The sequence below is a fragment of the Ylistrum balloti genome, unplaced genomic scaffold, assembly GCF_031769215.1.
Source record: "Ylistrum balloti isolate Yb309-2 unplaced genomic scaffold, AGI_CSIRO_Ybal_v1 Utg370150, whole genome shotgun sequence".
NCBI classification, from domain to species: Eukaryota; Metazoa; Mollusca; class Bivalvia; order Pectinida; family Pectinidae; genus Ylistrum; species Ylistrum balloti.
This window is the reverse complement of record NW_026782151.1, coordinates 455,735-483,361: the sequence shown is the minus strand read 5'-3', so window position 1 is coordinate 483,361 and position 27,627 is coordinate 455,735. Positions and strand designations below refer to the sequence as shown.

The following is a 27,627-nucleotide window of genomic DNA, read 5'->3' as shown; positions in this document are numbered from 1 at the left end:
AAATACGACTTTATTCTAAAGAATTATGTTTACAGTTATATGATATTTATCAAATTTTTTCCTCTTGAATTACTCTTTGGATTAAACCATGCTAGAACCAATCAACTGATCATGTTACACAGTAACTCGTCATAATTGTATAGCTTTACATTAAAATGCAATTTTTGATGTGTTAACTTCATTTTCATTCCATATATCACAGTTAATATCACTTATTAAATCATATCATCAAACTTCTTGATATTGTCATCCATCATCGATTTCATCGTGTTCTTCCATTTCTTCTAAATCAGTAGAAGCCTCTTTAGCCAATCTCAGTCGTCTAGAAATTCATAAAAACAAGTCATTAGAGATTCATCAGTTCCATCAATTACAAAGTTTTAAATTTCAAGAGGGTATCAATATTTCATTTGTCATCATCAAGAATATGGGCTTATGTAGCTGGGGCAGAAATACAGAGAAACCTATTTACACATGCTAATGAATGTTAATTTCAAAAATTAGATACATCTTCAACTGCCCTTTTTCAGTATTTATGCCAGTATGAACATAAATAAATCATAGATTTACCACAAGACCATAATAAACAAATTGTACTCAATTGTCATATGCAACGTATACATACCTTGCTTCAATTCTTGCACATTTTGGACATTTATCAGGGATAAAACAAGATTTGTGGTAGCATGTCCGACAACCTGGAAACAACAGATCAGATTTAGTAAAGTGTTGCTCTGTAACATGTAAAGTAAAGTATTAAAATGATAATGTTTTAACAAAAAGAGATCCCAGAGGGATCTTGGTGCCCATCATTGTTTGATCTTTATATGCTCTTTGAAAGTTGGACCCTTTGCTGAAATAGCGAGGATAATCTTTTCCTGTCAAATCCAAAATGGTTACCTGGAAGCCATTTTGTTTTTCTGATCAGTCCCAAACTCTAACAGGCACAACTAGGGACCAAGAGGAAGTTATACATGAAATCTGAGAAATCTCCTCGCAGCATTTCACAAGAAACAGCGATAGCAAATCTTGGATGTCAAAATCCAAGATGGCCGGCTGTAGGCCATATTCTTTTTCTGGTCAGTATGAAAATCAAACAGGCACAACTAGGGATCATGGGAATCATACACACAAAATTTGAGAAAAATCTATGCTGCAGTTCTCTAGAAATGGCAATATTAAATTTCAAAATAAACATCCAAGATGGACAGACCACAGACGTAGGGCAATTGACCACTATCTGATGAACATGGAATCACTGTTTTGTGTTCTGGATGAATTCAAATGTAAAATCTTAATTTTATCAAAACACATTTGTCAAAAAGGAATATTGTTGTAAAGCTTCACATAGTAAAGCGTAAAATCCCTGTATTCTCTCAACAACATATAAAAATACCAGTAATATCATATTTCAATTTACTTTTCTTTATATATCCAACCGATAAAAGAAAGTGTCATATAGGCTCAATGGATAGAGAATGGTAATATCTACACAGATTTACCTCCCTTTTAATCAGTGCCACCCATCCCTTCCTATTATAAAGCAAAAATATCTGATCACAAAAATAATTAAACATCTTACACAAAGAGATGCTAACAAGTCAACAGCTGATACATATGTAGTAAATTCAATGTAGTCACTGTCTGATATATGTTTTGTTAAATTAATTCAAAATTATGCTAGATTATGGTCTAAAATGAAGGTCCTTGATGTAAAAGATTATTTCTACCTGGGCATACTGTGACCTTTTGTAGCTCAAATGGGAATATCACTTCTTTATCATGGCACATCTCACAGAAAAATCCCAAGCCTTGGCAAAACTGTTAAAAACAAACAGAAAAACGAGATTTTAGGATTAGTGTATTACAGCCAGCACACATATGATTAATGCAAAGAAAGTAGTACTGAGTAGATTTGTTGATCAAGTCATTTTCTTAAACAAACCTGAAAGTCTTTCATGCTACTAGACCAATTTCATGATCCTGGGCCACATGATTATTAAATAAGGGTTGTTTAAAGAGAAGAAAAGTTTACTCCCAACAGAAAACAGATGCAACACTTTGTCAAAAGATTGAAAAAAAGACACACAAGTGAATAGAACCTTTCAATACAACATAGAACTACTGTAGATACAGTAGAACTAAATAATGAACTGAACTGCATCTTACAGCTGTTTTACTCTTCTAGGACTAGGAAGTGATGCTGAGGGCCCAAGTTTTCAAACCCATAAGTCAAGGCGACTAAGGAAACTCAATATTGATCAAAAGAAATGTCTAAATCTAGATAGGTAGGTGGACTAACCCCAGGATTTAATGAATTATGTAGTTTACATCTTTCTGATAATTTCAAAAGAATTTCAAGACAATAACATATTCTGAACAGTGCCAAAGTTTGAATGAATTAAAACATAGTATGCAGGTTAGGGCAAAACTCAAGGACTGAAAGTTTGATGATGCAATACTATGTCATAAGCTCACTTCAAGCAGTTGAGCTAAAAAATAAAGCACACTGAGTTTTGCTAAAGCAATACATGTCCCTTACCAGCCCCTGCACTTAAATGATTTACAAACATGGTTTCATTTGGTGTTAAATGTAGAAAAAGGAAAATATTAAATAAGATTGGAAATGATTTTAATGCAGCAATGCAATAAATATGTATGACAATCTGACGATATAGATTTATTGCCAAAGTGTAATAACGTGTTATGGTAATTTGTAAGTGTGTGAGGTTAGGTCAAAATCCTGTGATGAAGCAATTAGAGTGCCAACAAAGATTTTCTAAACAGAGACCTTGACCTTGAGCGAACTTTTACCGTGAAACCATAAAACAATAAACAATGAAAGATGTTTAGGTGTTATAAAGGGGAAAGAAGTTTGATGAAAATTCCTCAAAACGAGAGGCCGATAAAGCACTGACAATGATTCTCTAAAAATTGTTACAGTGACCTTGTCCCCACATCCCTATAACTTCAATTTATTAAGAGATATCATAGTTTCTTGTAAGTGTGTGAGGTATGATCACAATAACATAAAGCATGAAGCTGTTAAGTAGTCTGATAATGATTTTCTAAAAAGAGTAATGGTGACCTTGACCTTTACCCATCAACCCTGAAACTCAAACTCATCAAGACATTTTCATGCTTTGAAAGTGTGTAAATTTTGATAAAAAATCCCTCAAAGAGTGAACCCAGGGCAACTAGAGTACTGACAGATTCTGGGTTTACACATATATTTATGTACATACACAGATTGAGGAATGGACAAAGGGAAAACATTAGTTCCCTCCCCCGGTGTTACTAGCAGGGCACTAATAATCAGACTGCTTATAAATAAGAATTCAGACAATGTATGTGTGTGAAAGGTCATACAACCATCAATTCTAAAATTAATTGGTGTCCTTCCACCTTATTGTAAATAGATTCACTACAAAATACACTGGGTTTACTCATAAAGGAGACATGCAATTAAATTGTTAAGTTTTAATGAAGTTAATAAATATTAAAAGTGATTTCCTAAATGACTTGTACCTATGTCCTTGACAATGATAACTATCTAGCTAAAGCTTGGTATACAAGGTAATGGATACTTACAGAACAGTCCTGAACATGGACCATAGAAATGTTTACAACATTTCTCAACTGAGTCAACATCTCACCAGATTTTACCTGTAATAGAACAGATGTAACAGCAATAGTAAAATAGAGATGGGGTACTGACTGTAGTATGACATTGGTGTGTAATAACCTAGGCATGTATAGTGATAAAAGACCCGACAAATTCACTTGCTCTGTATTTTCATTAGACATAATACCATTTAAGAGATTTTTCATGTTTCTTGTTTTAACCATTTTTGAATACCCAATATAGAAGTTGCAAGTTTTAATTTATGAAAGAGTTAGATAATATAGGTTTAGTTTCTGCACTGCAATGTTGAATGTATGACATAATTAGATGTTCAATTTTCAACACAAAACAGGAAAATTTGAGAATAGGTGAATGTCATAATTTACTTACTTGTACAAGATCTAAGAGGTAGCACAGGTAAATGTCATCTGTTCATATTTTACCTGTACAAGGTCTGATAGGTAATGCAAAACTTACCTGTACAAGGTCTAACAAGTATAACAGAACTTACCTGTACAAGGTCAGGTAGTGTGTACAGGTAAATGTCATATTTTGTAACTTACCTGTAGAAGGTCAGGTAGTGTGTACAGGTAAATGTCATCTTTTGTAACTTACCTGTAGAAGGTCAGATAGTGTGTACAGGTAAATGTCATCTTTTGTAACTTACCTGTAGAAGGTCAGATAGTGTGTACAGGTAAATGTCATCTTTTGTAACTTACCTGTACAAGGTCAGATAGTGTGTACAGGTAAATGTCATCTTTTGTAACTTACCTGTAGAAGGTCAGATAGTGTGTACATGTATATGTCATCTTTTGTAACTTACCTGTAGAAGGTCAGATAGTGTGTACATGCAAATATCATCTTTTGTAACTTACCTGTACAAGGTCAGATGGTGTGTACAGGTAAATGTCCACTTTTGTAACTTACCTGTAGAAGGTCAGATAGTGTGTACAGGTAAATGTCATCTTTTGTAACTTACCTGTACAAGGTCAGTACATGTAAGGTCTTTGTGGTAACATGTACAAATAGTGTGTACATCTTTTGTAACTTACCTGTACAAGGTCAGATAGTGTGTACAGGTAAATGTCATCTTTTGTAACTTACCTGTACAAGGTCAGATAGTGTGTACATGTAAATGTCATCTTTTGTAACTTACCTGTACAAGGTCAGATAGTGTGTACAGGTAAATGTCATCTTTTGTAACTTACCTGTACAAGGTCAGATAGCGAGTACAGGTGAATGTCATCTGTCCAATGACCTTGAAGTTGCTCAACATCATTCAGCACACTAGAAAAAATATGTGGTCTTTTATACATCACTTTATTGTCTCTCTTTAATTTGAAACCTCTTCTAATAATTACAAACTTATATGACATTAGCTCTATCTCTAACAATTTTGAAAACAAATATCTTCAAAAATGACTTCACAATATCTACTGATATTTTTCTTCAATTTCTGATTTTCACAATATTTAAGGTAATGATTTTAAACAAACAATTGAAATATAATAAAATACAATGCCAATTCAAACCTACTTTACATGATAGACATTTAAACATGGATATAATTCACAGAACTTTGTCAATATCAATTCAAGGAGGCTAAAAAGTTTTAAAAAAGAGTATGTTCAAAGAAAAAGCACATATTTATCAATATCAATGTGAGCAAACCAAGGGACACAAACTGAATACTCTGCAATATTCCTACCTGGAAGCTCTTTTACATATCCTTAGGAAATTTTTCAAATGTATCAACTGGGTCCTGAGGTCTTTTATATTGTCCAAGGCTCGGACTCGCCGATACAAACTAGAATTAATGTCTGTCAGATTAAATAATGGATCACGAATGATTCTTGAAATTAAATCCCGTGAAAAGTTAGAAACAGAATATTTTTTGAAGTCCCATCTTCTTAATATCCTGCCAGGAATATATGATAAGCTATTACTATGACAACACTGGCAGAAGTACTTTCCTAGATATTCACAATAACGGAATCTTCTGATATATCCTGAAATTGAACAAGAAATTAATTTAGACAATATATTTGATTAGGACACATTACCAACAAAGTTTGGTTAGAAAGATACAAAGATGAGAATATTTCAAAGTACAGTTGACTCCTGCTTATTTCTGATTTAAACACTATATCAGCTGATTTTCACTAGAATTGATTTCATTTTAACAGTACTTTATCACATTTTTACAAAAGCATAAATTTATCATACAATACTGGAATTAATGTAAACAGTACATAACATAACCAGTAAAATGTCAATATGATAACACTATATTTCAAGATTCTAATTCAAATTCTGACAAAATGAATTTCTGACATCAGACACAGCACTCTATGGATCATTTACTGTTTGAAGACCAACTACACTTCTCAGCTTCCCAACATGTTTATGAAAATAATTTAATCAAAACTTGATCTAATTGGTATAGCGTTACTGATCTAATTGGTATAGTGTTACTTGGAGTCTTACCTTGTTCCACTCGAGTACCACACCCAGCACACATGTAATTCTGTTTGGCCATTATAGTACTTCTTCTGTAAAATGTTCAGTCAAAAAATATTTCAGGAATTTTTTTATAGCAATATGTAGTTAAAGGACAAGGATCCAAAAAGGAAATGGGTCCTATAAAAATGTCAGGATATGAAGATGAGATGTATGCTGTGGAAAATCTATATCATAACTATATCATAAACAATATGTCAGATATCGATACAATGTATTTCAGCTTGGTAAGGATGGCAAAATGTTTATCCTATCAAGAACAAGAAAGCTGCTCAATACATAACAAAAATACTGTGAAAAAGTCATATACATCTGCTATAAAAAAAATGGTCTGACTTAAAATGGCATTACTGTCATGACTTCATACATCTTAATTGCAACAAAAATCATACCGTACAATTTTTACCATAACTATTCTCACTAGATACTGCAAAAAAAGAGACATATTTATAGAAAAAGATTTTATAAAGTATTCTCTTGTTGAGAGTACCATTGTTTATAATATAATGTTTTAATGACTAACATAACACTTTTCTGGAGGAACATTACACATAACATCATACTGAGTGTTACTCACCTATGCTGAGAGTCAACAGGAGTATACTGCCTCTTTAGACAGTTTCTAACACATGTAACACAGTGTTAAATAGAAAGCCTGACACTTTCTCTCCATGATCACTATATAAAGTCACCATGGTTTGTCAAAAGACCAAACAAACATTACTTACTTAGGAGCTGGATGAATATTGAAAATAATCTGCGGTCGTGGAGGTGCCCATTCCAAGTTCCCCCGTAATCTCATCTGGAGCAAGGAAATGGAGTAAATGTAATGAAATGTCCCAGAAATACTGTATCATCTCTTTATATGTACTAAAATCACACTGAAATATTCTTTATATCACAACACTGATAAAGAAATACTGACCAAGAACACAGAGAAAAACTGCCTATTATGAATAGAATGGAACATCATCTTTAGCATTTACAATTTCTGACATTGCAATAATTATCTCTACCCTCTCAGACAATACAATTTTATATCTTTTAACTTGATGATCTGATACATGTTTAACATGATGTTTTATCAATTGGTAGAATAACCTGGCCCCTAATACATGTTTAAAATTATGTTTTATCAATTGGCAGAACGACCAGGCCCCTGATACATGTTTAACATGATGTTTTATCAATTGACAGAACGACCTGGCCACTGATACATGTCTAACACGATGTTTTATCAACTGGCAGAATAACTTTGCCCCTGATACATGTCTAACACAATGTTTTATCAATTGGCAGAATGACCTGGCCCCTGATACATGTTTAACATGATGTTTTATCAGTTAGCAGAACGACCATTTGTAATTCCAGAGTAGGGCGAACCATCATTTATCACCGTATAGAAACTCATCAACTCAACATTACACCAGGTAAAACACAAGTTTCTAAACCTTCCTGAATTACATTACCTTTAATGAACTGGATTTAAGAAGTTCTGTATTTTCTCCATCATCTGGTGATATGGGATAGGAATTTGGCAGTGGAAGCAACTACAACACAACAAACATACACAAGTAGGTGAAAAGTAGAGCATAAAGAAAATACGTATTTATACATACAACAAGATAGATTAGCAAAGTTTTATATTACACAGCAGGCTCTCCTGATTCTCTACAAGCACATTTTAACTCAACCCTTACAAAAATCTCCTGATTACCAGAAACATATCACAGAATTACATGATACTATAACCAAATAAAGTATAGCACACACTTATCAATGAAAAGACCCAAGTAGAATAGTTGCCTTTTATTCAGTATGTCCAAATGACAGCAGTATCTAACTTTCATTTTTAATGTTTCAGTTTTGTATGTTATCATAGGGTTAACCATGATTTTAAAGAAAGTAAAAGAGGATCAATAATTTATTGAACTCTATTTCCAAAAGACCAGTTCTTACAGCATGTGCAAAACTTTTTACACACTCACCAAAAAAAAAAAAAAATTGCTATATTTTCCTTCTTTATTGTACTAAAATTTTCTAATATTTTCATCAAACCAAATTGATTTTTACCAGGCATGTCTTGATGTCAATAACAGTTTGGCACACTATATACCATGAATAATCTTCAATTGGAAATTCTTCATTACAACATTACTTTCCATTTATTTTTATTTAATCAGATAAGAAAAATCTCCAGCTGAAGGAATTTCTGAAGAACCAACATCCTGCAAAGTTGTGTGTTGAAGTTTCATCTTTTAGGCTTCAGGAGGATACCTAGTGGTATATAGAGGTCTCTTAAAAAAGTAGTAAAAAACTGCAAAATATAAAAAGAGAGAACCAAGACATGAAGCCAGGTAAACCAATAGTATATTCTACATTCTTCTACTGCTAATTCCCACTAGTTGTAGAAGTAAGTAGAATTTACGTTTGACCCACCTGGCTTCAGGCGTTTGTGTTATTCTTTATCTTTTGGTAAATTATTTTTAGTTTTATTTAAAATTTTTCCAGAATTATTTTATATCCAACCCCAAAAACATAGCCTGAACTACAAACATCTTTAGACCAAATCACAAGGTAATAGCCCACCTTCTGTGGAGCATCACACTCTGGTACAAGCCACTGTAAGTCAGATGCCTTTGGGAGCTGTTTCTCTGTAAACTTCTTCAGTAAAGATATGGCAACTGACTCAGCTGAGTGGGACACAACTCCACTATCCAAGGAGCTGGGTAAAAGATAATGCATAAAAGTGAGAGCATATTTGTGAATTTTATACAGGAGTACAGCTATATATTTAAAAAGCTAAATTTGCAGGAGACTAGAGGCCTAGCGGCCTTGACAGTCATCTGAGTTAAGCAATATCAATTATAAAGGTCAAAGGGTAAATAGCTTTCAAGTGTCATGAACCAGAAATAATGACATTGATGATCGTAAGCCAGTGTCAATACATGCACACAATCAAATCTGTCATCCTATACTAATAATTCTTGCAATGTTATTTCCAAAGGGAAATAAAAAAATTATCTTCAAAAATGCAATTTTTCTATAAAGTTACAGTAACGCTAACCTCATCCCCTGGAAGAATGTGGGACCCGTTTTGGTAATTAAAGCACATAAAGACGCATCCATCTATGGAGAGCATTTGATTCTACCATACCTGGGTGCTGAGAAACAAATTTTGGAAATTTAAGTCAATTTGACCCCTTTTGGCCCCGCCCAGTCAGGATCAATACATGCATACTACATAGCTGTCATCCCTCACTCATAACTCTAACCAAGTTTGAAATATTTCCAATGACATTTAACCATCCCCAAGGGGAAATGTAATATCCTGGGGCCATGAAATTCACAATTTTGGTAAAGCACCTTAAGATTCTTCCATTTGATTCTATCAAAACTGGGTGTTGAGAAACACATTTTGGAAATTTGAGTCAATTTGACCCTTTCAGCCCCATCCCTCAGGCCCCTGTGGGGACTGTTTAATTCACTATTTTTGTCCAAGGAAGATCTCAACAAAATTTCATTGAAATCTGAGAGACTTTGTCTCAGATGAACTAAATTTAAAAATGAAAATTTGCATATATAAAAAGAGCAAGAGAAATGTTTGTATGTTACACATGTCACTCCCCTGTATAACTGAAACAGAAAAGGAGTGGTCTTACCTTTGTTTTTCTACACTGGCATTACTTTTCTGTATATCAGCATCTGTAACCAAATAAAGCCAAATCTTTATTTCACCATCCTTGAAAATCAACACTGTCAGTTTCAATCATCCAGACAAGTAATGTGATAACACAACCTACCTCAGTACAGGGGACAGTGATGTAATAACACAACCTACCTCAGTACAGGGAGGCCAGAGATAGAGACAGTGATGTAATAACACAACCTACCTCAGTACAGGGAGGCCAGAGATAGGGACAGTGATGTAATAACACAACCTACCTCAGTACAGGGAGGCCAGAGATAGAGACAGTGATGTAATAACACAACCTACCTCAGTACAGGGAGGCCAGAGATAGAGACAGTGATGTAATAACACAACCTACCTCAGTACAGGGGACAGTTATGTAATAACACAACCTACCTCAGTACAGGGAGGCCAGAGATAAGGACAGTAATGTAATAACACAATCTACCTCAGTACAGGGAGGCCAGAGATAGGGACAGTGATGTAATAACACAACCTACCTCAGTACAGGGAGGCCAGAGATAGGGACAGTGATGTAATAACACAACCTACCTCAGTACAGGGAGGCCAGAGATAGGGACCGTGATGTAATAACACAACCTCCCTGAGTACAGGGACGCCAGAGATAGGGACAGTGATGTAATAACACAACCTACCTGAGTACAGGGAGGCCAGAGATAGGGACAGGCCTTGGGAAGATAACAACGACAAGTTGGACTGCTTCTGGCTGACATCTTCTGTCACTGAAATTAATCACATACTCAAATATTCATTCATTAAATACATTAACTGGGTAATTGAATTCTCAAAGCTCAAACATATAAATTATGTGTTGAATATGTTACATATGAATACATGTTATTCATTACTAAAACTTTCATCTGTAAAACTAAATTTAATAACTTGGATTGTATCAGTAAAATATGCTATTTCAGACTCGTAGGTCAGTCACAACATGAAGGTTAGATCATCTATTTTAATGTTTTAATGTGTCCATCATTGAACTTGACAAAGTTAAACTACAAGACTTGAAGATACCACACCTCTGAATATACTACTGTCTTTTCCCCAAGAAGTATTAATAAATCTTTCTCTGTTAAAACAGCATAAGTTCGCCTAGGAAGTATTAGATGAGTATTGTTTAGTAAATCAATATCCATCAATGATGATAAGAAAACTTCCAAATATATTATTTAAACAGGTCTGTTTACTGGTCTAGGTTTCACACCATCATTACTGATCAGAAAGGCAATTTTATAGATTTTTTATTTCAAAACAATGCAGAAATTTCATAATTTACTATAAAGTCCTCTAAATTTCTATATAAGCACAATAACGTTTTGGTATGTTCTCCATAATGTCCTCCTGTATTCTTTTGTTACTGTTATTTCAACTTTCTGCAATTATTCAACAAAGACTTCAGTTCAGAGTGACATTAAAACATCTTTGAATGATCGCAAAGGATGAACTTGATACAAAAACATCCTTGCTATTGTCAAATGAATATACTGAAGTCATACAGTATTTATATGCTAAACAGATTTCAATTCACTGATTTGACACCAGGTCAATGATCTTAACACACGTCTTTAAGTTTCTTACTTGATAACTCTATTCTTCCTTCATCCAAATCACTTGACTCAGAGCTGTCTGCAAATTTATAAAAAAAACAAATATTATGAAATTGTTACAATTTACATTTGTGTATACTGTTACCACAACTGTGTAACAATAGATTACAAGTTATAACTGTGTAACAGTAAATTACAAGTTACAGCCATGTAACAGTTAATTACAAGTTACAGCTATATAACAGTTAATTACAAGTTATAACTGTGTAACAGTAAATTATAAGTTATAATTACGTAACAGTAAATTACAAGTTATAATTGTGTAACAGTAAATTATAAGTTATAACTGTGTAACAGTTAATTACAAGTTATAATTGTGTAACAGTAAATTATAAGTTATAACTGTGTAACAGTTAATTACAAGTTACAACTGTGTAACAGTTAATAACAAGTTATAATTGTGTAACAGTTAATTACAAGTTACAACTGTGTAACAGTAAATTATAAGTTATAACTGTGTAACAGTTAATTACAAGTTATAATTGTGTAACAGTAAATTATAAGTTATAACTGTGTAACAGTTAATTACAAGTTACAACTGTGTAACAGTTAATTACAAGTTATAATTGTGTAACAGTTAATTACAAGTTACAACTGTGTAACAGTAAATTACAAGTTACAGCCATGTAACAGTTAATTACAAGTTATAATTGTGTAACAGTTAATTACAAGTTACAACTGTGTAACAGTAAATTATAAGTATAACTGTGTAACAGATTATAATTGTGTAACAGTTAATTACAAGTTACACTGTGTAACAGTTAATTACAAGTTACAACTGTGTAACAGTAAATTATAAGTTATAACTGTGTAACAGTTAATAACAAGTTATAATTGTGTAACAGTTAATTACAAGTTATCACTGTGTAACAGTAAATTATAAGTTATAACTGTGTAACAGTTAATTACAAGTTATAATGTGTAACAGTTGTTACAAGTTACAACTGTGTAACAGTAAATTACAAGTTACAGCCATGTAACAGTTAATTACAAGTTATAACTGTGTAACAGTTAATTACAAGTTACAGCCATGTATCAGTTAATTACAAGTTACAACTGTGTAACAGTAAATTATAAGTTATAACTGTGTAACAGTTAATTATAAGTTATAACTGTGTAACAGTAAATTATAATTGTGTAACAGTTACTGTGTAACAGTTAATTACAAGTTATAACTGTGTAACAGTAAATTACAAGTTATAACTGTGTAACAGTTAATTATAAGTTATAACTGTGTAACAGTTAATTACAAGTTACAACTGTGTAACAGTAAATTATAAGTTATAACTGTGTAACAGTTAATTACAAGTTATAACTGTGTAACAGTAAATTATGTGTAAGTTATAACTGTGTAACAGTTAATTATAAGTTATAACTGTGTAACAGTTAATTATAAGTTATAACTGTGTAACAGTTAATTACAAGTTATAAATTACAAGTTATAACTGTGTAACAGTTAATTACAAGTTACAGCTGTGTAACAGTAAATTACAAGTTACAGCTGTGTAACAGTTAATTACAAGTTACAGCTGTGTAACAGTTAATTACAAGTTATAACTGTGTAACAGTTAATTACAAGTTATAACTGTGTAACAGTTAATTACAAGTTATAACTGTGTAACAGTTAATTATAAGTTATAACTGTGTAACAGTTAATTATAAGTTATAACTGTGTAACAGTTAATTATAAGTTATAACTGTGTAACAGTAAATTATAAGTTACAACTGTGTAACAGTTAATTACAAGTTACAACTGTGTAACAGTAAATTACAAGTTACAACTGTGTATATTATTATAACTGTGTAACAATTAATTACAAGTTATATTATTACAAACGAGATTGGAAGATGCATCAATTTATCAATAATACAAACACTTGTATATGTATGTACAGATCCTGTTATCCTATTTATAATTTTTAAAAGATTTTTTATCGTGTGTTCTTTTTTAAATTGAAATATTTAGAAATCATAACACTGATGAATAAAAGAGGAACAAATCAAGTACATAAAACATGATACACTACTACAAATTTAACAATATAAAATTACAAATGGGATTTGGATTTGCATCTCAAATAAAATCATGCATTTGTGACATATATAAACAGGTAAACAATTTTGGCAAATAACAATAATGGAACGTTCAGGAAGAAAGTCTTCATCAAATTAAATCTTACATGTAACTGACCTAATAGAACTGGTCACACCATATGACATTTTTCCCAATGATAACATTTCATGATTTTAACAACTGATGTTTTCTATATTTTTCTGAAAATAACATAGATGGTTCATTGGTATGCTACTTTGTTACAATCGTTACATTGATGGGAATGATCCTTTCAGCCAGATGTCAACCTGGGAATTAAGTGACAGAACAACAGTTGAAATACAACTTACAGACAACTGTCTCTTATCACTAAACAGACTATTGACCTTGATTTCTGACTTTCCAGAATATCTAAAGGCCCTCACTTTACATGAAGTAAGTTCCAGTTTTGAGAAGAACAACAAAAAACTTCAATCTGTAACAGGTCCTGTTTGTCCCCTTATATGTAGTTTCACAATACCATGTCTAAGATAAAATGGATGGGAAAATATTACAGTTGGTACATGTGATATTGTATGTCTCCTCCCCTCTCTCCTTCAACATTAGTGGAGAAACCAACCAATGCAATGAACTTCAAATCTCAAAAATCCAAATTAAAATAACAACTAGTTAGAAAGTAATAATAACCAAAGATAGATAATAAAATTGCTTGTAAATTGAATATACCTATAATTAAGTGGAAGTCAAGAAGAAAATACAAAAAAAATATCATTACTGAGAACAGAAGAAGTTCCAGTAGTAGTGAAAAGCAATGTCACAGTGGTCAGTAGAGCTACCACCATTTTATTTCACTTCAACAGTAATTATTAACACATTATTACAATACTAGAACAGCTAATATTTCATTATAAATAGTTCCTGTTCTCTCAGCTAATATTTCATTATAAATAGTTCCTGTGCTTTTAGCTAATATTTCATTATAAATAGTTCCTATGCTTTCAGCTAAAATTTCAATATAAATAGTTCCTGTGCTCTCAGCTAATATTTCATTATAAAAAGTTCCTATGCATTCAGCAAATATTTCATTATAAATATTTCCTGTGCTCTCAGCTAATATTTCATTATAAATAGTTCCTGTGCTCTCAGCTAATATTTCATTATAAATAGTTCCTGTGCTCTCAGCTAATATTTCATTATAAATAGTTCCTGTGCTTTCAGCTAATATTTCATTATAAATAGTTCCTGTGCTTTCAGCTAATATTTCATTATAAATAGTTTCTGTGCTCTCAGCTAATATTTCATTATAAATAGTTCCTGTGCTCTCAGCTAATATTTCAATATAAATAGTTCTTGTGCTCTCAGCTAATATTTCAATATAAATAGTTCCTATGTTTTAAGTTAATATTTCATTATAAATAGTTCTTGTGCTCTCAGCTAATATTTCATTGTAAATAGTTCCTGTGCTTTCAGCAAATATTTCATTATAAATAGTTCCTGTGCTCTCAGCTAATATTTCATTATAAATAGTTCCTGTGCTCTCAGCTAATATTTCAATATAAATAGTTCCTGTGCTCTCAGCTAATATTTCATTATAAATAGTTCCTATGTTTTAAGTTAATATTTCATTATAAATAGTTCTTGTGCTCTCAGCTAATATTTCATTGTATATAGTTCCAATGCTTTCAGCTAATATTTCATTATATATAGATCCAATGCTTTCAGCTAATATTTCATTATAAATAGTTCCTGTGCTCTCAGCTAATATTTCATTATAAATAGTTCCTGTGCTCTCAGCTAATATTTCATTATATATAGATCCAATGCTCTCAGCTAATATTTCATTATATATAGATCCAATGCTTTCAGCTAATATTTCATTATAAATAGTTCCTGTGCTCTCAGCTAATATTTCATTATAAATAGTTCCTGTGCTCTCAGCTAGTATCTCATTATAAATAGTTCCTATGCATTCAGCTAGTATTTCATTATATATAGATCCAATGCTTTCAGCTAATATTTCATTATAAATAGTTCCTATGCAATCAGCTAATATTTCATTATAAATAGTTCCTATACATTCAGCTAATATTTCATTATAAATAGTTCCTATGCATTCAGCTAATATTTCATTATAAATAGTTCCTGTGCTCTCAGCTAATATTTCATTATAAATAGTTCCTGTGCTCTCAGCTAATATTTCATTATAAATAGTTCCTATGCATTCAGCAAATATTTCATTATAAATAGTTCCTGTGCTCTCAGCTAATATTTCATTATAAATAGTTCCTGTGCTCTCAGCTAATATTTCATTATAAATAGTTCCTATGTTTTAAGTTAATATTTCATTATAAATAGTTCTTGTGCTCTCAGCTAATATTTCATTGTAAATAGTTCCTGTGCTTTCAGCAAATATTTCATTATAAATAGTTCCTGTGCTCTCAGCTAATATTTCATTATAAATAGTTCCTGTGCTCTCAGCTAATATTTCAATATAAAAAGTTCCTGTGCTCTCAGCAAATATTTCATTATAAATAGTTCCTGTGCTCTCAGCTAATATTTCATTATAAATAGTTCCTTTGCTCTCAGCTAATATTTCAATATAAATAGTTCCTATGCATTCAGCTAATATTTTATTACAAATAGTTCCTTTGCTTTCAGCTAATATTTCATTATAAATAGTTCCTGTGCTTTCAGCTAATATTTCATCATAAATAGTTCCTGTGCTTTCAGCTAATATTTCATTATAAATAGTTCCTGTGCTTTCAGTTAATATTTCATTATAAATAGTTCCTTTGATTTCAGCTAATATTTCATTATAAATAGTTCCTGTGCTTTCAGCTAATATTTCATTATAAATAGTTCCTGTGCTTTCAGCTAATATTTCATTATAAATAGTTCCTGTGCTTTCAGCTAATATTTCATTATAAATAGTTCCTGTGCTTTCAGCTAATATTTCATTATAAATAGTTCCTGTGCTTTCAGCTAATATTTCATTATAAATAGTTCCTGTGCTTTCAGCTAATATTTCATTATAAATAGTTCCTGTGCTTTCAGTTAATATTTCATTATAAATAGTTCCTGTGCTTTCAGTTAATATTTCATTATAAATAGTTTCTGTGCTTTCAGTTAATATTTCATTATAAATAGTTTTTATGCTTTATTATTAAGCTCTACACATGAATTGAAAAATAGGTTGTTCCCTAGCAACGTCACAAACCTGGGTGGTCTGGCGAGTCAACAGAGGAACTGAGTGTAGAAGAGGGAGTGCTCTGACTTGTAGTAGCTACACAAATAAAAATACAGCACACAATATTTAACAACAGAAATCAAATTATCAAAAAATTTTTTTAGTCCCACAATCACCACTGAGAATGGCATTACTAAAACATAAATATCTCTATCATATACTGATTCTTAATTCGACTTCTGTTTGCTTTCATTCTTTTTTATTTTGCTTGTAATTTCTTGAATGAAAAATTAGCATCATGCCATCGGTATGGTGAAAATTGTGAGACTAGACAAAAATGTCTGTCTTGTTTAAAGCAGCAACAAGCAGTTCAAAGTCTATGTGCATACCTTATTACATAGATTTATCCTGTGATTAAATTTATCAGCTTTCATACAATTTTTTTAAGTTTGATTTCTGAAACCAGTTTTCTGTGGCAGTATTAACTGCCTTGATGGAACCCAGATTTTTTCCTAGTATCAATATGAGTTTGTTTGCTGACTTTGAACAAGCACATAAAAAGTAACACATATTTACAAAAAGTTTACCTCAAAACATAAAAAGTAAAAAGCAGCACTTAATTCTGGAATACATAAGAATATGAAGGTAGTTTACAAAGTGAATGGAGAATAGTGAAAAACAGGGTTACAAATAAAAAGAAAGCCAAAAAGTTTTGTATTATAGTGACCAAGTTAACAATAAGTGTTTACAGAACAATGCTTAAGCACTGACGTTACACACAAGCAATGACTGTGTATGCTTACTGTCTGTTCTTCCATCACTGAAGGCAGGGAAACCACGTCCTTTCTGTAGAGAAATGTTCAATAAAGGTATTCTTAAATCAAAGATATAATTCCAAATGTAAACAAGTACCTTTGTTTTGACAGCTATCTCTGAATGTTAACCTGTGTGAAACTCCTTCTGGTAATAAGTCCAAAAATGTATAAATTGATGTTATGATACTATGGTGTGAAAATGAAACAAATCATTGTATATATTTAGGACACAATCTTTTTTATTGCATAAGGTGTCAAATGCAACCTTTGAACTTTAACCTACATGAATGACCAACACAACCTCAACAGGTGTTAAATTTGATGCTATGACACTATGGTGTATATATATGAACCTTAAATCTTGACTGATGATGAAAAAATCAGCAGAGAAGATTAACATAGTATAATTTCCCAATTAATACAAATATAATTCAATAATAGTATATTTATGAGGAATTCGAACAAAACTGAAAAATGTCTTACTTCCTTTAAACGTTCTCGTTTGCGTATGCGTATTCGTTGTTTGAGTTCTTGGATTTCCTCATCCGAGTCGCCTTCATCCTCTTCACGGGTTTGGGGACTTATGATGTGGTTCCACTTCATTTGCTCAATAGCTGCAATCAGTGCTTCCGAAATGCTGAAGTGGGCATTTTCCTAAAGAAAAAATTCACTAAACCTCAAAAACTCTGTTGTAATTGAAACATAGCACTTAAATCTTCTACTGGTTGTGTTATAAGAACTTCTATTGAAAAAAAAATTCCTAAATTTACTTGCATGTTTCTCTGCCTGTCTGGTTTTCTGATTTGTACTGAAGGCCAATCATTTGTGCACTACACTTCATGTCACCTTGTCAAACATAGCTTTGTTACCTAATGCAATTTACATCAACACACTTGGCCTATCACATGCAACAGTACACACCTTGTCTAGTTAAGTATGTCTGATACTCACCTTGTCTAGATTAGCACAGGTGTGGAAGTCCTGTGAGGACAGGTAATTTATGAGGGACTGGCCCTGCTGCGGCTGGGGAAAGTAGCTATCACGTGCTGCAGATCTTCGTCGATGTTCACTTCCTGATATAGTTAGATAAATGAAATTGTCAGATTGTTCAAACTGAAGTTATGTAATTCTCCTATTATCAATATAGAAACGGAAACATGTAGAAAAAGATCTTTGTTGTCTGTTGGCCTTATCCTTTCCTTGATTTTCTAGATATCTTTATATTAATGCATAAAATGAAAAATTACCCCAACAATATCACTCTTCCCAGTGGCATGGAAAATTTGTTTGATATTTTACTGTACTTGTTTCAAAAGATTACAAACTAAATCTGAAAGGAATAGAAAGTCTCCAGTTTCAGTCTTGAAAAAACACCAAAGAGATAAAAAAAAAAAATCATGTGGTCTATTTGGGGAGTTCAGATGTCTGTACTACCATGTAATCATTTTCCTGGTTTGATCAGAATACCACATGTACAAAGGAGACATTGAGTTAAATCTGTGAAGTCCAGCTTCTCAGCATCCCTCTGTTTCCAGAAATTGCAAAATCTGGAGTTATTTTGTAAATAATGAATGTGTTCAGGTGTCAGCTCTATACGTGTACATGTATTTGGCTAAAGATGAACTTTTTCAGCAACAAATCAAAACACATAACCTTTGAAGTGAAATGGTGACAATGCAACAGGTCCTACTGGCAAAGAAACACCATAGTGGTATAAATATTGCTTCGCTTTTACAACTTTTTATTGCAAGAAAAAACAATAGACAAAAGGGAACCAGCACTATATAAGAATATTAAAGAATATCCATTAACTTGAATGAAGGATGGTTTTTATTTTCTAAAATATAGTGGTAATACTTTGTATAAGTTTAATTATATCCTTTCAATCAGCTTCTCAAAGAGTATAAATATTTGAAAAATCGAGATTTTATAACTTTTTCAGGACAGTGCAATATCTTTAAGTACATATCTTGTTTGTGATACAAATATTAAATTATCTTTCACATGTGTAATATCTAACAGTTCTTTTCATAGTATCTCAGGAAATATGAGGACAAAATTCAATATCAAAATTCAACATAACCATCTGTAGGTTATCATGGATTTCTGATCAATCTCAGAAGATAAGAAATCAAAGACAGCTGTCTGTCAGCCATCTTTCACATTTGGCTAGCTTTTTTTATTTGTGCATTACAGGTATGTTCTAGAATCTGCTCTAGATCTTCGTTTAAAATTCCATTCCAATTTAATGTGATTATATCATATCTCAATGACTGATACCTCTTAAATCCATTATCTAGAATAACTTACGTTGACCATTGCTTCCCAGTGTAAGTGCTTTTTCTGAATCCAGCATTTTTCCATCTACCGAATCAGTAACAATGTTTTTCACACCAAAATCTGACCTTGACCTCTTGTGACCTAGTTTTTTGCCGGGAGAGGATTTTGCCTTGTCTTCGGAGGTCTTCTTTTGAGGTCTGCTTTCTGAGTCTGAGAAAATGTCCTCAGGTTTACATTTCTTTCTTATTTTTTTCTCAGATAAATTAATGTCAATTTTCCCATTGGAGACACCAGGCTTACTCAAACCCATTACAGTTTCAGACTGACTTCGAAGCAATATTTTATTTTGTTGTTTGCCATTTTTAGTTTCTTCACTTGTATCGAAGGGATCTGACTGTTCCTGATTGAAATCCATGTTCCGTAAAGGATCACTGTTGATGCTATTATAAAAACTGAACTCTCCATTTGTTGACTCAAACAATTGTAAATCATGGGTTGGGGATTCTGAGCCAGACTTTCGTAGAACTGTTCTTAATGCTTCTTTTGCTAAAGCAGTAGTTTCCTGCGGGCTTCCTGTGGATCCTGTAACGCAGAATACATTAATGTAGTCACTATTTTTTCACACCAACAGATCTTTGTAAGGTTATTATTACATGCCTTATAATTGAAATGTTTGGCTTTATAGCAAGACTTATTAACTAAATATAAACTTTCAGCAATGACTTTGTTGCGAACATCTATTATCAAAGAGCCCAATGTTTAACTCTTTTTAGAGTCTGCACTGAACTGTTATAGGCAGTACTGATAAAAAAACAAAGAGCACCTTGATGGCAGAAATCTCTCTAAAAGCCTAACTTGTGCTTGTTAATGAAGGAATACAATTATTATTACCTGTAAGTTGCCATAAAATTCAATTCTTTTAATCATTTATCCAGACGAATGCTGAAAATCTTTACCTATGCTAGATGGCAGAGCATATTCATCTGATTTACATAGGATACTTTCTCTCTTGGGTGATGTAAAATGAGGAGCTAACGCCAGTGCCCCCTGTTGGTATGAACTTCGCCTGGTAGGATCATGAACTGGTGCTGAGCTACTCATCATCAAAGGAGCACTTGATGTCCGGCCATGGTTTAACTAGCAAACAAAAATATCATTTCCTCATAACATGCCCTGTTTCAATAATAAAAAAACTATTTTATGACAAAAAGAAAACAGGGACCCCCTTACAATACCTGCTTTTAATCTTGACAGCTGACCACCAAACTCTACTCAGGTGTAATGCTATGGTACTAGTAAGGGGTGAATTTATTGAGGGATTCATGAGACAAGTATCTTTCATATACAACCTTTTTTACTTCAGAAGGGGTAAAGTATGACCTTGGAATTTTACCCTTGATCAATGACATCTAATCAGGTATGTAACTTGATGGTATGATGTATATGTGATACAAATCTGTGGAGGGTTTCTTAAGCTATCTTATACAAACAGCTTTGTACAGATGCACCAACCAATGGATCACAGATGTAATTATTCTGTATATACTTCTTATGAGAAGAGGAATTAATCAAGCTTCAAGCCTGTTTTCCAACCTCCTTTATTTAGATACTAGATACACACTTCCTCCCCCCCCCCCAGCCTACAAAATCAGAAAGGGCTATCAGCTATGTATAATACACAATAAAGCAGGGAATTTTCCTTAAATATATATCATATTGTATTTTCCTGATAATAAACCATACCTTTTTAACTTCATGGGTTAAGCATATGGCTTATATACCGGTGCGGGTTATATGTGGACCAAAAAAAAATTGGCAGAATGAAAAAATGGACTAGTATGAGATATTACTATTTCTTTTATTTCTTTTACGAGTACCTGCCCATCACATGTTTGTGACTGAAACAGATCATGTAGAACCATCACTTGCAATCATATTCAGGATAATTTGCAAAATGCAATAAAAAAAACAATCTCATAAATTTAATTATATTATACTGTTTAATATGAATCATAATAATATCTTCATGTAGTTACTTTACAGCAATTACAGAAAGGCATGGCGGGAGTTAACAATAGCCTATTGCACCTGGAACTGATAGGTCATCAGGTGATAATTCAAATTCTAGAACGACCATCTAGAAGAAATATAATGGGATTATAAGAATTTGGTCAGCATGCAGGTGGCCTTCAAAAATATTCAACAGTACAGACACCAATGGAAAGGTTTTTTAGTAAACCATATGTAATGCAGGACCTATATCTGTGCATAGACAATCTTTGAAGGCCCTAAGACAAACAAATTTAATTTTTGCTATTTCATGGATTGATTTTTAAAATGCATCAATAAAACAAAGACTTATTTGTGCATAATTGATTTGAAACTTATATTAAAAGTTCTACTGATGATCTTTCTGTGATATTGACAAAGTTTGGTCTACATAACAGTTACCACATTGTAAGAAAGGGTGCAGCTTATAATCCAGGGCGGCTTATTCACATATATAATCCATTAAGATTAAGACTATTAGACTGATACAAAATACTTACAAGACCTAAATCCAACTCTGCTAGTAAGGCTACCTTGTTCTGTTCAACAGCCTGAAGACAGGTACTCAGTGAGTTATAGTAATCTCTACTTCGCAGAAACGCATGATCTGTGGGTTGAAAAATACAACAGCAAATGTGTTTTATCTGTCAGTTTACTTGCATGCTCAGAATCTATACTTTTTACCTGTTTGTGACAAAATTCAAATGTTCATTCTACAATATAGATTTGTCTTTCTTTCTTGTTCTTCACAGTTTTATTTTTAAACTGTTGACAATTATATTTTGGACATAAAATCAGTACAATCACCATAAATAACACAATTACTGGTACCTTGAAATAGTCTTTTCAGATGAGTAATGTCAATAGAAGTTGTTATTTCAACACAACAAGAAGAAGATTTAGAAGATACAATTGTGACATTTTGGTGATTTCAACATCACCTTCATCAGACAAATGACCAATGAGAAGTGTTCTAGCACTGATATACAAAGTGTATGAGGTGGTAAGCAATTGACTAATCCACCAACAGCATAGAATTCAGGTAGTAATCCCTAACATTATAGGCCTGACAGAAGGACAGGGAGTCATCCCTAACGTTATAAGCCTGTCAGAAGGACAGGTAGTCATCACTAACGTTAAAGGCCTGTCAGAAGGACAGGTAGTCATCCCTTATGTTATAGGCCTGTCAGATGGACAGGTAGTCATCACTAACGTTATAAGCCTGTCAGAAGGACAGGTAGTCATCCCTTATGTTATAGGCCTGCCAGAAGGACAGGTAGTAATCCCTTACATTATAGGCCTGATAGAAGGACAGGTAGTCATCCCTAACTTTAAAGGCCTGACAGAAGGACAGGTAGTAATCCCTTATGTGATAAAGGCCCCTTTTATAGGCCTGATAGAAGGACAAATCTTTTTAGGACTTAAAATATTCCCTTATGTTAAAGGCCTATTGTAACAATCATGAAAGGCTGACAGAAATCTTTTTGGACTCTCTGAAATCATGAAACTTTCCAAGACTCTCTGAAATATCCTAGTTCATCCTAAGGATATAACACCTAAAGAGAACATCACAGAATGCGTATACAAAATCAGATGCAAGAACTGCAATGCATCCTACATTAGAGAAATGGGCATGAGATTTAGGTGTGATTTAACGAACAACAGAATCATTATATAATTCCAAGAAGGCAAGAAATCATGAGATTACAGCAAAAGCATTCTCAGTTCAAGATGAATAAATCAGCCCTTATAAATCTTTCTACACAGCAAAACCATATCATTGACTGGGAAAATTCCAAACTAGTTGACAGGGAAATCAGCCTTTTCAGCCGGCTGTCAAGGATTATCTGGATATGCTACAGTGGGTAAGTACTAAACAGTGATGAGGAGGTCGCAGACTATATCACATATCCATGACAAAGTGTTAAACAAAGCATAGCCAAATTGATTGCAGTACATTTATATTATCTTGTGTTTCTATAATCTTTTTGTCATCTTGTCACACTATTTTTGATGTTAGTATGCAAAGGATTATAGCACAGTGAAAACAATTGCTTGATTCCTTACTATCTCTTACACTACATACATAAGTGCTAGCATGCTTCATATTATCTGATGATGGTGACTGTGTAGTCATCAAAATGTTACACTTCAATCTTCTGCTGGTAAGAACATCTACTCTTAAACATACATATTCAGGTCTTTAACCAACAGTTTTACCCCTGCTCTAAGGCAGGATGAAACATCATGTACGAAATAAAACATCTACATAAAAATATGAATAGAATTTTGTTACTATTCTGTAACTAAGCCAACAGGTATCAGGCTTATGAACTTTGATGTATAAATGTAATAAGTAGTGCATTAGTGGTCCTTTACCAATGACTCAAATTAGGGGGATGAGCTCAATACAGGACAATGTTATAACAATCTTAAGAAACTTGAACCAAAGTGAGAGGGTTGATCCCCAATAGATAATTTAATTTCATCTTGTATTTTACCATAGTAGTATTTCTCCAGGTGTTTTCTGTGATTAACAAGTGTGTTCAGCAGACTGGACAGGTTATGCTCGTTCAGACTTTCTCTGACCCAAATACGTCCCTTGCTAGTGTCTGGTGTGGTTTGTGATTGTCGGTTTATTTTCTCTATAGCTGGAGCAAGAACAGGGTTGAGTCGTTTCAATCCTTGAACAAATGGCCAAAAGTCCAACTGACTGCCAAAATCCCCCTAAAGAAAACATGTTATTATCATGATCAGTAACAAGAAGAAAATAAGGAATTTAAAACTGTATGATTGACACAGGAAAATTGGAATGCCATAGGTCTCAAACACATTTATCAACAACACAAACATCACTGATACATGGATGGATATGTTGTTGTTGTAGTAGTATTATCACCCACCTTGATGGCTAACCTATTTAAATATGACAGTATATATATAGTGACATACCTGTATATGTATACAGTATGATGTACCTGTATATACATTTGCAATATGACTTAAATGTATTTGTGTACAGTATAACCTACAGCTACATACATCAATATTACCTATACATAGCTGAACCTATCTATGTATTCAGTATCACCTACCTGTAGAGTATAACATATCCTGTGTTTATGTACAGTATGACCTGCTGGTATCTATATACAGTATTCCCTACCTGCATAACCTTCCTTTATACAGACAGGCGTACCTGTATGCTGCCTTACCTGTGTACTTTTGAGGCCATGATACAGGATAAGTTCCACCTGTTTACAAACACGAGACAGTCCACCATAGGTGTTCCATACGTTGTTGGTGTGTGTAGCAAGTAGGCCCTCAACAATTGATTTCAATCCATTGATCAGGTCATGTTTCTCAAATCTTTTAACAGAACAATAACAAAGTCTTTATAGAAACATAAATATCAATCTTGCTTGATAAACAGAAAAAATTGTTGACAGCATGTTCATTCAAAATGCATTTATGATGACAAATCAGAGAACACTAACCATAGTCTAAACACGACTAGATCCATATAAAATAGATGGGGTTTCTTATTTAGAAATTACTACCCGTACACGCATAATAAAATGTAACATATAAATGCAATTCATCAAGTTCATAAATTTTCCTAGTAATTCTAAATATGTTTGATGATTATCTGATTATTCAAAAAATATTATCAGAATATTCCACTTCTGGATAGCAATATTCCTACTTGGTCAACTTATAGTGTTTACAAGTTGCTGTTAATATGAAATTCAAAAGCTTCAAAGGGAACAGTATTTCTAAGTTGTGTTGATCATATTACAGCACGCAATACACTAAGGAATGAGCTTCTACATGAAAAATGGGTAAATACAGCTTTATTACAATTTGTCTAATCATATCCATTACTGTTTTCCAGGACTTCATAATTTTTCTTGATTTACCATTGATGTTGAAGTAACTGTTTTAAAAGTGTGTATAGATTTGATGACTGCAATGATGGCTGTGTCAATGCCTCATATATAGCCTTTTTATGAATTGCCATGATTTGGGGGCAGAGCTACACCTTGCATCAATAATAGCATAACAGGAAGCAGATTTCAATTCTTTAATTATCATATAGCGTGGATGCTTACTTATTATTTTATCTCTGTCATAATGGCATGTCATAACAACTGTCCCATCACTTCAAACTCAAAAGTAAGTTCTTGATCTGGTGTCTAGTTTATAAAAATTGATTTTGTCATCAGAAGATGGTGTATGTGTATAATAAGACTCTAGTACAGTTAAGAGTGGATGACATTTATTTTGCTAGACAAGTGCACTGGTAAAGATGTTAATTGTTAGGGTTTAGTGGTACTGCAAACAGTAACTTACTGATGAAGTGAATGAATATTCCATGTGTAGTTGGCCAAAAGATACAGAGAGAATTTTTTTGAAACTTTCTAAATGTTGGAACCTTACATCTTCTTCTACCGAGTAATTCCAAATTGTTTTCTTCATCAACGTAATGTTGGTGAGATAGGCCAAATAGAAAAAACACACTTACATGTAACCGTTGTTATTGTTGCCCTAAATATAATAACACATGTACAGGGACGGCTAATTTGACAGACTTCATGTGATATAGGAGTATAGACGTGTACTTCTCAGTTTTCCGTACCAAAGACGACTGATTTTTTTCATCGAATGTTCATCTCAACCCCCAAAACGCCAAATAACCTTTTAAACAGGTCAAGATATGTTCACAAAATGTAGCAAATTATTAGGTCCCGGAGTCATCATGTCTTCGTCATAATCAGCAGACGTCACATGTTGTATCGGAACACATGAAACGCATAGGCGGCGTAACACATTCATCACAAACCGTATGGCACATGTAGACTATGGCATGCATGTTTTTATTTTTATGTAATGTAGATCTTTAGCTGAGACACAGAATGGCATTGCTAAACATTTCATGGTCACGCCTACCTGTGTTCAAAATCCTCATCGTCATCCGCCATTTTTGTTTACACTTTCTGACATGTAGCCGAACTTTCGTATTAGTTGGTTAAATTTGAGTGTTGTTAAGGTTTTAATGAAATATTCTTGATAGCTGGTTTTTCGTGATTAAGAATATGTTGTATTTATAGATACTTTAAAAATAATGCGTACATATTTAGACTGAGCAGGCTACTTGAGCAGTTATCTCCCCTACTTTTTTTACTTCTCTTATGTGGAATCAAGAAAACAACGATCAAATAACTTTTAATTAAGTGGCAAACAAACATATTTGTCAAATCGCCAGGAATTATTTTTAAGCCTCTGAATGAAAAGTGAGAAAAGTAATGTTAAAAAAACATTTGAAATGTTGAACATTTCTTAGTTAAGATTAACACGGACGTAAGTAGCCTAACACCTCCGGTTAAGATGAAGCTTCAAATAGCCTAATTAACGAATTTTTGACCACGAGAAAATACTCTGGTTAAATTTTTTTATGTTAACAAATTTTGTAAGTTGAAAAAAGGAGCAAACACCGATACTTTTTAAATGACCATTTATCTTCTTCTCATAAAAATCTTTGAACTGTATCGGATGTAAACCGAATCGGCTTGATTTAATAAGATACATTATGGACGCAGGCTGTCGGCCTCAATATCGATGCATACAACGAAGTTACATAATATAAGATACTTCCTGTGTCAAATGTATTTAAACGAAAATCTTAAAGTTTTATTATAATGTTTACTCTATTCATCAAAACCAATTTCAAATGTATTATATCAGGGGGATCTATTACACACTGAGGAAGATCTGT

General features: G+C 32.7%; 1 protein-coding gene across 1 annotated transcript; it reads right to left on the bottom strand.

Annotated features, from left to right (window-relative positions):
* Positions 1 to 26,724, bottom strand: LOC132550784 (run domain Beclin-1-interacting and cysteine-rich domain-containing protein-like). The gene is made up of 24 exons (XM_060214872.1): positions 26,695 to 26,724; positions 26,205 to 26,272; positions 25,067 to 25,220; positions 24,353 to 24,578; positions 22,352 to 22,458; positions 20,759 to 20,939; positions 19,833 to 20,384; positions 18,474 to 18,595; positions 18,006 to 18,176; positions 17,511 to 17,553; positions 16,738 to 16,803; positions 11,439 to 11,486; positions 10,493 to 10,579; positions 9,808 to 9,850; positions 8,735 to 8,870; positions 7,615 to 7,695; positions 6,874 to 6,947; positions 6,113 to 6,177; positions 5,334 to 5,634; positions 4,834 to 4,912; positions 3,592 to 3,666; positions 1,731 to 1,821; positions 626 to 698; positions 1 to 322 (listed from the first exon to the last, which is right to left on the bottom strand). Exons 1-24 carry the CDS (start codon positions 26,722 to 26,724, stop codon positions 247 to 249), a joined length of 2,949 nt encoding a protein of 982 aa, XP_060070855.1. The 3' UTR covers positions 1 to 246.
* Positions 26,725 to 27,627: the final 903 nt, after the last annotated feature.